We start from the raw sequence: 12,482 nt of genomic DNA, 5'->3' as shown, positions 1-12,482 counted from the left end.
TTACTCATTCTATGAAGAAGGGTTCAGGCCACAAACACCAGTCTTTACCTCCTTTGGATGCTGCCACAGACCTGCTGAGTTCCTCCAGATTTTCTGTATTTTACTGAAACACCAGGAAACATGGCTGACAAATTACATCTTCCCTCTCAGTTCCAACAGAGCAATAAGCAGTCCTCCCCAATGAGGCAGTTTCACATGCACCTCATTCAACCTACTCAACTGAATTAGGTGTGTGTAGTGGGGCAGTGAAACAAAATGCAGATAGGATGATGGCTTTGCCAAGCACCTACTCTGTCCATCGGGACCAGATAGAACTCCAAGTTGGGCACCATTAAATTACTTTAATGATTCCCTCACACATTTTCCATCAATTGCAAGCGCAAGTTGAAACGCAAATATGAGGAACAAAGCTTATTCCATTGGAGTAGCCGAATATTGAATACGGAATTTTCTAATTTCAGGTTACCCAGTAGTTCTCAACCTTTTTCTTTCCACTCACATATCACTTTAAGTATTCCCTATGCCATTGGTGCTCTGTGATTAGTCAGGGATTGCTTAAGGTGGGATGTGAGTGGGAAAAAGTTTGAAAACCACTGTTTTAATCGTATCTCGTTGACTTGTTATTTGCCCGGTTTCAGAGCTCCAAAGGAAATGGGCCAACGACAATTTTTCTCAAGCAAAATATTTCAGTAACAATTGGGTCTAGAGCAGTGACTCTCAACCTTCCCTTCCCACTCACATCCCACCTTAAGCAATCCCTTATTAATCACAGAGCTCCGATGGCATATGGATTACTTAAAAGTGGTGAGTAGAAAGAAAAAGGTCAAGAACCACTGGGTTCCCTTTTCTATCTGTTCTTTGTCACTCCTATACTCATTTTTCTATCAAATCCCCACACCCACCCGTGGTTCTCTTCCACATCAGTTGTCTGCCACTCTTCCACTTTCTTTTGTCCAGTATCCCTTCACCTTTTGACCTAACCCCAGTGCTTCTCCTACCCCTTTTTATGATTGCTATCTGCCCTTTCCATCCTAGTCTTGATAAAGGGTCCTGACCCTAAACGTTGACTATTTCTCTCCATGGCTGCTGGCTGATCTGCCGAATCCCTTCAGCTTCTCATTGTTCACTCACGATTCCAGCAGCTGTAGTTCTTGTGCTTTCAAAGTTACATCTAGCAGCTCCGCTAAACATCAAATAAACAGATAATAGGGTCAGCAACCAATGTTAAGAATCAGAAGAGCAAGAAAAAATTGATGTTTTTCTTTGAATAAAGTTGGAGAATAGCTCGCGCTCAATATTTTAGTCTAGTTTTTCCATGTCGGTGACAAAAAGGATATTAAGACATTAATGCATTCTGGAATCCAGATAGATGAAAGATGAGGACAGGGAATCAGATTCAGCATTAATTGCTCAAATCATTGGAAAGTGAGTGGGGTAGGGGAAATCTAGGGCGGCAGGGCAAAAAACCTGGCAATACAGGTCAACCTCACTCCCCCTGCAGTAACAGGTATTCATCACTTTGGATCACTCTACCACCACCTTCAAAGACAATTGCGGAGAGGTAATTCTAGACCTGCCTATATCCCAACAAATAAACATTTAAAAATGAAGCAGCTATCCAGCTACGAGAATTAAATCAGGAAGGAAAACCGCTTTGTGCATTATCAAATTAGAGCATTAGTGAAAGATAATTTTGGAAATGAAAATTCTTAAGTTAATGAAATTTGAGTTTATGATTTCTCATTCATTAAATCAGTGTTTTATTTCTGAGATGTATGCGTTGTTGCAAAACACTATGGATAAAATAAATTTAGATCTATCTAGGATTAAATGGGAAAACGATTTAATTTGTGATATTAATCAGGCCAATTGGGAGATTATGTGTTTTGATGGTGTGACCAAATTGCTTAAATGTAAGATATAGTATGGTTAATTATAATTTTTTGCACCAGTTGTATCTAACCCCTGAGAAATTGAAAAAATATGGATTTAGTAATTAAGAGTTGTGGATTATGTGTAGGAACATTTTTACATTCAGTTTGATTTTGTGATAAGGTTCAATCATTTTGGCATAAAATTAGGGAATTTCTTCAAAAATTCTTCAAGATCCAATTTTTGTTAGATCCAAAAATGTTTTTGTTAGGTTGGACTGCCCCATTTATTGATTTGGGGTTAGATAAGTTTCAGACAGCATTTCTTTGTTTAGCATTGGCTGTAGCATGTAAATGTGTTGCGATTTCATGGAAAGACGAGGTTGAGGTAAATGTAACTCGGCATAATGAGAGAAAGAGAGAAAATAACATATAACTTGCATGATAATTACGACTTTTTTGAATGTATGAGTTTAGTAATATCCTAAATTGTTATATGCATTTCTTTTATTTTCTTAATGCTTCCCTTGTGGAGTTTGCTGAGGGTGGGTGGAGGGGGGTGGATTAGTTGTAGCTTTCATTTTTATATACGGACTTTGTAAAAGTTTTCTTTTGAAAATATTAAATAATTTTTTTTTTTTTAAAAAGGAAAACAAGAGAAAATTACTGGATGTTGGAAACAAAGGCCTCAGCAAAGCAAGAGGATACTCAGCTCTATCACAACTGCTTAATCTCAGCATCTTGAAATGGATCTAAAGATACACAGGTCTCAAGAACTGGTGCATGTACCTTGCAAACAGGTCAGAGTAAAAGGCAGATGAAACTGTTGGCAGAATCACAAATAGCAATAAGGAAGCATATAGGAGGGAGATGGAGCAGCTCTTTGAGTGGTGTCACAACACCACCTTGTGCTCAGCCTTAGCAAAACCAAGATGATGATTGTGGACTTCAGGAGTCAGGGGACCATGACCCAGCCCTCATTCAGGGCTTAGTAGTGGAGAGGGTCAAGAATTTCAAATTCATGGATGTGAACATCTCCGAGGATCTGTCCTGGAGCCTCCAAGTTGATGCCGTCACAAAGGTGGTCCACCAGTGGCTGTACTTTGTGAGGTGCTTGAGCAGATTCAGTATGTCACCGAAGACTCTTGTGACAGATTATATTGTATACATCTATGTTTTAAAGGAGATAAATTGTGTGAGGTTTTTAGTTAGATCTCACAGATACAAACACTTCAAAACAGATCCCATTTAAAATGTTGGAGCTCTGCTCAAGCCAGACAGTCCAGGCTCTGAGTGCCTTTGCAAAAACATTGAAGAATGTCAATAGAGACTTCACAAGTAGGTGTTAACTGGATGTGTTGTAGAGTAATGGATTCTTCTTTGGCTTGGCTTCACGGACGAAGATTTATGGAGGGGGTAAAAAGTCCACGTCAGCTGCAGACTCGTTTGTGGCTGACAAGTCCGATGCGGGACAGGCAGACACGATTGCAGCGGTTGCAGGGGAAAATTGGTTGGTTGGGGATGGGTGTTGGGTTTTTCCTCCTTTGCCTTTTGTCAGTGAGGTAGGCTCTGCGGTCTTCTTCAAAGGAGGTTGCTGCCCGCCAAACTGTGAGGCGCCAAGATGCACGGTTTGAGGCGATATCAGCCCACTGGCGGTGGTCAATGTGGCAGGCACCAAGAGATTTCTTTAGGCAGTCCTTGTACCTTTTCTTTGGTGCACCTCTGTCACGGTGGCCAGTGGAGAGCTCGCCATATAACACGATCTTGGGAAGGCGATGGTCCTCCATTCTGGAGACGTGACCCATCCAGCGCAGCTGGATCTTCAGCAGCGTGGACTCGATGCTGTCGACCTCTGCCATCTCGAGTACTTCGACGTTAGGGATGTAAGCGCTCCAATGGATGTTGAGGATGGAGCGGAGACAACGCTGGTGGAAGCGTTCTAGGAGCCGTAGGTGGTGCCGGTAGAGGACCCATGATTCGGAGCCGAACAGGAGTGTGGGTATGACAACGGCTCTGTATACGCTTATCTTTGTGAGGTTTTTCAGTTGGTTGTTTTTCCAGACTCTTTTGTGTAGTCTTCCAAAGGCGCTATTTGCCTTGGCGAGTCTGTTGTCTATCTCATTGTCGATCCTTGCATCTGATGAAATGGTGCAGCCGAGATAGGTAACTGCCAAAATGTTTGGCCTGGAAGTCAGCCTGAAGAAAACTGAGGTCCTCCATCAGCCAGCTCCCCACCATGATTACCAGCCCCCCCACATCTCCATCGGGCACACACAAAAAGTAATGGATTACTGTTTTGGAAAACAACAGATGAACAAACTCAGAAGATTGGGTCCAGTGCCACAGTCTGAGTGCAGTTTGCTGTTCTAAGAGGGTCATGTGGTTTTCTCAGTGAGAGAATTCAGTTCTACAGTTCAGCAGCAGCAGCTGGGACTGGAACAGGACAAGCTGCCAAACTTGTTTAAAACCCCATTTTGAAGACAGGTTGTGAGTTCTTAGTTGAGCCTGGTCAAACCCCTTGTGGTCCATACAAAAGGGGATGGCTGGCTGTATAATGTTTCACTTGAAATAAGTGAAACAGAAAAGGAACTCTGTGGTGACCTGAAAGAAAGAGGTTATCATCTGGAAAACCCTGATGGGGCAAGTTTTACCTTTCAAGCTCCAAGCCTGGTGAAATTCATAAATGTTACATTCTGTGGACAGTATAAGAATTGCCAGCAACCAGTGAACTTGGAGGAGTGAGAAGCGAGATTGGACTGTGAATTAAAGAACTTTTTTGAACTTACACACACATTACATACACGTGCGCTTAGAATTAGAAGGGGGTTAGGTTTTAGGTAAAGTTAATAGTAATAAGTTTAAAGTTTAATCTTGTTTTTAATATTTAAAGAAAATTAAATAATTTTTGTTTAAGTAACCATTTCTCATTTCTATTGCTGCTGTGTTTTGGGGTCCTCCAGGCCCATAACATTCTCAAACTTCGACAGGTGTAGCGTGGAGAAAATTCTGTCTGGTATGGAGGCGCCAACTCCCAGAGGGTTGTTAACTCACCTACGACATCGCAGGCACCACATGTCCATCAAGGACATCCACGAGGCGGAGTCATGAAAAAAAAGCAACCTCTATCCTCAAAGACTTCCACCACCCAGGCCATTCCCTCTTCACTCTGTTACCATCAGGAAAAAAGATACAGGAGCCTAAAGACAAGCACTCAGCAGCACAAAGACAAGTTTCTTCCCCGCTGCCATCAGATTCCTGAATAATCAATGAACTAAAGAAACTCCCCTACTTTTAGTGCACTATTATTTTTATTTTTTATATTATTGTTGTAAGATGGTTATAATATGAACATTTCCACTCTGATGCTGCTGCAATCACCGAATTTCGAGACTTGTCCATGACAATAAATTCTGATCTCATTCCGATAAGAAATATATTGCCTGCATATATGCTTTTCAGCATTAATGCCCTTCTTCATGATCACAAAAAATACATATACTTCCACTAAACAAAAGACAAATAACATCTGATAAATTAGATTCAAAATCAGCTTAATCATATTTATCGCACACCCATTGCCAAATTCAATGCAACTGAGGACTTTTAAAATAATCTTTACTTAGACCCCTTTTCTAGTTTGGTATTGATCAGTGTGGTCACTTGAAAAGGTTGTATTGTTTGCTGAGCAGAACCAAGCACATTTTAGTTGTTTAACTTCTGGCAATGCTTACCAAACATTGCACATGGCCTTTTTCTGGTGCACAAGATATACTGAATGGTGGGCCAGAGGGATTGGTGCTGGAGCTCCAACTTTCAATGAAGGCTCCAAATATGTATTTGCTAAATTTGCTGATGTCACAAAGGTACATTGGAAACTAAGTTGTGAAGAGGACACAAGGAGGCTACAAAGAGAAAGAGACAAGTGGGAAAAAATCTGGCAAATAGAGTATAAAGTGGGAAAATGTGAAATTGTCCATTTTGGACAGAAAATGTGGAGAGAGAAAAAAAGCTTTTCAGAGAGAGTGCAGAGGTTCTGGACATCCTTGCGCATGATTCAACAAAGCTAGTGTGCACGTTAAGAAATTGGGAAAGCTAATAGATTATCATCTTTTATGACGAGTGTAACAAACGTGGGGAGGTTATACCGTGAGTGCCTATGTTGACAGTGCAAGTAATCCCTACGCCATTGTGATTAGTAATGGATTAAGGTGGGATGTGAGTGGGAAGGGAAGGCTGAGAACCACTGCTCTAGACCCAATTGTTACTGAAATATTTCGCTTTAGAAAAATTATCATTGGCCCATTTCCTTTGGAGTTATGAAACGGTGCACATAACGAGTCAATTAGGTACAATTAAAACAGTGTTTCTCAAACTTTTTCTTTCCACCCACATAGCACCTTAAGCAATCCCTTACCAATCACAGAGCTCCTATGGCATTGGGAATACTTAAAGTGGGATGTGAGTGGGAAGAAAAAGGTTGAGAACCACTGCATTAAAAGTTCAACCAGATTGATACTTGTGGAGTGAGCAGGTTATCTTTAAGAAAGATTGGACAGGCTAGTTTTACATTTGCTGGAGTTTAGATCTTGTTAAATTGGTTGCAAAGAGGAGATATTTTTCTCCTTTTGGGAGAACCTAGAACTAGAGTGTCAATGTTTAAAATAACACTCAAGGTGAATAACCCTCCTCCCACCCTCCTCTCCCACCAAGCGTCATGCTTCTTTACACCTCCCTGCCACAAAGGGTGGCAGAAGCATCAACGTTGAATTTACTTAAGAGATCGTTGTTAAACCTAGACTGCCAGTGGTTCGTGGGAATACAGAATTAAGGTGGCAACCAAATCAGCAGTAAAGCAGGGTCGAGCAGCTGAGGGGTTTGGTTCTCCTAATCCATCTGAATGTTCAATGGCATCTTATAAAAATAAAATTATATATAAAATACAATGAATAATACATGGCTAATAGCATCAATTCAAAGTGAGCAGCCTAGCTGTAGCTACCAAAAATAGAAGCATTACAGCCAGTGACTTAAAATTCAGGATAGATGCCACTTTGTTTTCAAAGACTGTATGAAGTACTGGTAGTTTGCCCTTTGGTAAAAAAAGCAAGCTACTTGGCTGCATAGTACCAGTTCTGTCCCAGTTAAAAACCATGTAATGAGATGGCAGCACAACTGCAGCCAGTTGTCACAGGCCACCATCTGCTGAGCGAGGCTGAACGTCATCTTTCCTTGCCCAGTTCTGGTCCATCTGCGTCATCACCTCACAGCGGACAAGCAGCACATTGTCCTTCACGTATGTGCGCTGATTGAGGGCCTTCAGGTGCAAGAAGGTGACATAACCAAAGCCTTTGGGATTGCGGTGCTGGGTAGGCCGCTGAAATGCCAGCAACTCGGGCTTGCTCTCCATGACTTCCTCGTGGTTCTGCTTGATGGCGCCCTCAGACTGGTCAAGGATGGAGAGCCGGATGGTGCCCTGGAAGGGCCAGGGCAGGTAGCTGTCAAACTTGCCCTGCATGGTGTGCACAAAGAGCGAGATGTAATTGGAGCAACGCTGGGCACTGGGTGTCTGTAGGTGCAGGCGGAGGCACAGCTTGTAGCCTGGCTTGCCAGTATAGAAGCCAGGGCTGTGAAGCACCACGGGTTGGTCCTCTGCCTGCGCCAGCATGTGGGCATCGAAATTCTCCACCCTCCAGAGAAAAATCCCATCGTATTGTTGGGCCTCCAACTCACCCAGGCGTTCCTCCACCATGCGGGCGCTGCGCTTCAATTCCCCTATCTGGTTGCTCTGTGTTTCCATCTTGGCAGCCAGCTCACGAATCTGATGGTCTTGCCGGACTAACCGCCCCTCCAGCTGCTGGACAGTCTCCTTCAGGTTCTGAACCAGGGGTAAGCAATCACAGGACACAGAGGGCAATGGAGGCGATGCCTGCATGTGGGAGTGAGAGGCCTGCAGCAGTCCTGGGAGCACTGCTGGCTGGAAGTCAACCTCTGGGTTCAGCATGTCGATACAAGACATCTGGGAATTTAGACCTGTGCTCACACTGCGCAGTGTCTGGGCCATCATTCGCATGTGGGCCTGTGTGTAATCCTGCAGATGCATTGCCAGATCATTCCTCTGCATCTGAACATAAGGAAGCAGTCACATTAACAAACATAATCAAAATTGAGTCAATTAAAGTTAGATACAATTTTATGGATAAAACCAACATTTATGCAGCAGCTTTAGTGATTAGATAGTTGAAGGTTTGATGATCAATGATAGGGTGAGTGTTTGGGGCTGTGGGATATGCAAGAGCCCAAATTCAGAGGAACTCTCAGATTTTTGAGGTTTTAAAAGCTGGAGATCTCGAGACAAGGTGAGGTCTGAGGCTATAACCATTGGTCAGAAGATCACAATGGAATCTAAGTGGTTAGATATAATCACAAGAACTTTTCTCCTGAGTTAAAGTAAATGCTGGTACTGCTCAGGTCAGTCTTGTCTGAGAAGAAAGAGCATGTTTTAGCTTTAAGTGTGCTTCTTTGAAATAAACAGATATTTCTCAGACTGGCAGCTTGTCACCATTGGAGTACACAATCTACATCAGAGATCTGGAAGTTTCACATTTCCAAGTTTTCGATAATACTGACCTGACTGTAATGGGAGTACGGAGGAGGATGCAAGGAAGACTCAAGGGAGACTGGACAAACTATGTGATTGTATGAGAACATGGCAGATGGAATGCAATATGAAAAATGCAAATACTTCTGATTTGGTGCACATAACAAAAGAAGCATTGAATAAATGATGAGAAATTGAGCAGTGTTGAGGTTCAGAGACTTAAGCATTATTGTACATGCACAGCTTAAGGACAACATGTAGGTATAGCAAGCGATTTGGAAATAAAATTATACATTCACCTTCATTAAAAGGGCTGCATCATGGTCTGGTACGGGGACACCATTAAAGTCCTCCAAAAGGTAGTGGACACAGTCCAGGATATCACAGGCAAAACCCTCCCCAATATCGAGTATATCTACATGGAACGCTGCTGTCAGAGAGCAGCAGCAATCATCAAGGATTCACACCACCCAGCACATGCTCTGTTCTCACTGCTGCCATCAGGAAAAGGTATAGGTTCCCCAAGACTCTCATCAGCAGGTTCAGGAACAGCTGGTACCCCTCCACCATCAGATTCCTCGACAACAAACTGTACTCATTCAAGGACTCTTACTTGTGCATTTTATTGATTTTCCTTTTTTCTCTCTGTATTGCACAGTTCATTTTCATTCTACAGTTCTTTGTTTGCTTACATGTTTACACTATGTACCAATTAGTGGTAATTCTGCCATGCCTGCAGGAAAAAGGAATCTCAGGGTTTTAGGTGATTCCATGTATGTACACTGACAATAAACATGAATCTAAATCTTAATCTGAAAGAGGGTTTGATTACAGGAGTAGGAAATTTTATGCATAGGGTTTTGATAATTAGCAATCAAATCAGAAATTTTAAGATTTCTAAGCATTACAGGAATCAAGGGGAAGGGTGCTAATGGTGGAAAATGGTACTAAGGTGGAAGATCAGCCATGATCCAGATGATGACACAACTGCTGGAAGGCAGACTTCTGCTACTATTTCTTATGTTCCCAAGTGCTCTTTTCAGCAACACCCAGGACTTGATCACTGGGGAAACAATGACAGAATCAAAAATAGGACTTTTGGCTCGACATTCCTGTTCTACCATTGAATTAGATGATGAACCATCCATCAAATCAGTCTGTCAGCCCCAACTTCTTGATCCTCTTATCTGACTGAAATCAATAATTTGGAAATTTTCAATCTGTCTTCTGTTTTGGAGACACAAGAACCAATTTCTGACATCAGCCCTGAACGTCCTTCTTCTAACTTTATACATTCCACCCACTCGGCATTCTAAAATATAAAGTTTCCTGATCAATCTCATTCCCCATCTTAGCTTTTATCCAATGTTGAGACTGTACAAACTTGGACCAAACAAAAACTTGATTATAATATACACAATAGGCAAAATGGAAATAGAATGTAACAGCACAGTAGAGGCCCTTTGGCCCACGATGTTCTGCTGCCCTATGTAAACCTACTCAACAATCTAAACCTTCCCTACCTCACATTCATAACCTTTTATTTTTCTTACATCCACGTCACTATCTAATGTCTCTCTTGTACCAACCTCAACCATCATCCCCAGCATTCCAGGCACCCACTACTCTCTGTGCAAAAAGAAAACTTACCCCTGATGTGACCTCTTCCCCTCAACTTGTACAGATGTCCTCTAATGTTTGCTAATATTGCTCTGGGAAAAAGGTGCTGGCTGACAACCCCAGCTATGCCTCTCATAATCTTGTAGTCCTCTAAGTTGCTTCACATTCTTCCTTGCTCTAAAGAGAAAAGCTGTAGCTCTGTTAACCATGCCTCATAAGAAATGTCCACCAATCCAGGCAACCTCCTTGTAAATCTCCTCTGCACCATAGCTTCCACATCCTTACTGTAATGGGAAAAGCAGAACTGAACACAATATTCCAAGTGTAGTCTAACCAGGGTTTACCTCATGACTCTTGAATGCAATCTCCAACTAATGAAGGCCAACATACCATGAGCCTTTTCAACTACCCTATCACACTGAGTGACAACCTTGAGAGATCTATGGATTTGGGCCCCAAAGGTCATTCTGTTATTCCACACAGTTAAGGATCCTGCCATTAACCATGTACTTCAAATATGACTTTTCAAAATGCATCACTTCTCATTTATCCAGTTTGAACTTCATCTGTATCCAGTCAATATCCTGTTGTAACCTACAACAACTTCCTTTCAGCTCTCCATTCAGTAATGATGTCAGAAACTGGTGCTTCTGTCCCCAAAACAGAAGACTAATTGAAAATTTCCAAATTGCAGTCAGATAAGAGGATCAAGAAGTTGAAGCTGAAAGACTGATGGATGGATGGGTCGACACTATCCACAACACCTCCAACCTTTGTGTCATCTGCAAACTGACTGATACATCCCTCTACTTCTTTATCCAGATCATTTATATATATTTAAAAAATTCACAAAGAGCAGGGGTCCCAGAACAAATGTCTGTGGAACTCCACTAGTCAATGACCTCTATGCAGAATACATTCTGTACACTATTACCCTTTGCTTTCTGCCAATTCTGAACCAAATGGCCAAGTTTCCATGGAACCAATGCCTCACGACTTTCTGGATGAGTCTACCATGGGGGACCTTGACAAATGCCTTACTAAAATCCATATGCACCACATTTACCATCTTATCTTCATAAACTTCTTATGTTACTTCCTCAAAAAACTCAATTAGGCTCATGGGGCACAAAGCCTGAAGTAAATCACCAGAATCTGTAGACCCCATGGTTGAAGTAAAAGCACAAAATGCTGAAGATACTTACCTGATAAAACAGTGTCCTTTATGTAGCAAAGGTAAAAATACATAACCGACATTTTGGGCTTGAGCCCTTCATTAAGGTACGAGAGAATGTTGGCAGGTGTCCCAACAAAAAGATGGGGGGGGGGGTAGGCAAAGGTAGGAGATGATAAGTGGAGAAGGGATGGAGGGAACAACAGTGATCAGGGGGAAGAGGGATGGCTAGGTTAGTGGAGGGAAAAATTGGAAAGGGGGAGGGGAAAGAAAAGGTAAGCAAGTTAGCAGAAAACAGAGTTGATGTTAATGCCATCTGGCTGGAGAGTGCCCAGACAGAAAATAAGGTGTTGTTCCTCCAATCTGCAGGTGGTCAGAGTAGGATAGTACACAAGGTCATAGACAGACATGTGAGTAGAGGAGTATGACTCAGAATCGAAATGGTTGACTACTGGAGGTCTCTGTTATTCAGAAATGAAATAGCACGTAACAGCATACTAGAGGTCCTACCACTCACTCACCTTTTCTGGGCAACCAAAAGTACTGAAAGTGCAGGGAACAGGGGCTTTCGGACAGTCCAAGTTATAATGGTTTGGCATCTGTAAAGAGAATCATTGATGTTAAAACCAAGAGGTAGAACAAAATAAAAATAGAGAACAAGAATGTATCTTTTTATTTTAAAAAAGTATGATTTCCTGTGCTTTTGGCTCAGGTCTGTTCCTTCTAATTGTTGGCCACTCCACATATACCCTTCCTACCCCTGCATAACGCCAGTCTTCCCTGGTGTTGAGAAAGAGTACACAGACAGATTCCATAACTACAGTGTCCTCCATAATGTTTGGGACAAAGACACCTTTTTCCTTTATTTGCCCTGTGGTCCACAGTTTTAAATTTGTAATCAAACAATTCACATGAAATTAAAGAGCAAATTCCACATTTCATTCAAGATTATTTGTATACATTTTGAATTTACCAAGTAGAAATTATAGCACTTTTTATACATGATCCTCATGTTGAAAAATGGCAACTACAGATTCAAAAAGTGATCAAAAGCTTAGAAACAAACCTAGCTCTCTTACACCTGGACCAATGAAGCAAGTAAACATTGCTGAGTACTTACAAACACTTGTGAAGCTAAATATCCCAGAGATTATGGTGCCCTGAAATGAGGAGACTATGTATAAAAAAATGCTGTAATTTCTATAACCAAAATGTATAC

The 12,482-nt window shown here is 41.8% G+C and overlaps 1 protein-coding gene across 4 annotated transcripts in view; it reads right to left on the bottom strand.

Annotated features, from left to right (window-relative positions):
* Nucleotides 1–5,160: 5,160 nt before the first annotated feature.
* traf6 (TNF receptor-associated factor 6) overlaps nucleotides 5,161–12,482 on the bottom strand; it is a 38,782-nt gene continuing 31,460 nt past the window's right edge. For all 4 annotated transcript variants that reach the window (XM_069896035.1, XM_069896041.1, XM_069896044.1 and 1 more), the window contains 2 exons: nucleotides 11,785–11,862; nucleotides 5,161–7,992 (listed from right to left, as the gene is read on the bottom strand). In XM_069896035.1, the coding sequence (XP_069752136.1) occupies nucleotides 7,057–7,992; nucleotides 11,785–11,862 (1,014 nt within the window). In that variant the 3' untranslated portion in view covers nucleotides 5,161–7,056. The remainder of the gene's footprint in view (nucleotides 7,993–11,784; nucleotides 11,863–12,482) is intronic.

This window comes from Narcine bancroftii, chromosome 1, assembly GCF_036971445.1.
Source record: "Narcine bancroftii isolate sNarBan1 chromosome 1, sNarBan1.hap1, whole genome shotgun sequence".
Classification (NCBI taxonomy): Eukaryota; Metazoa; Chordata; class Chondrichthyes; order Torpediniformes; family Narcinidae; genus Narcine; species Narcine bancroftii.
This window is presented reverse-complemented; position numbering and strand designations above follow the sequence as displayed.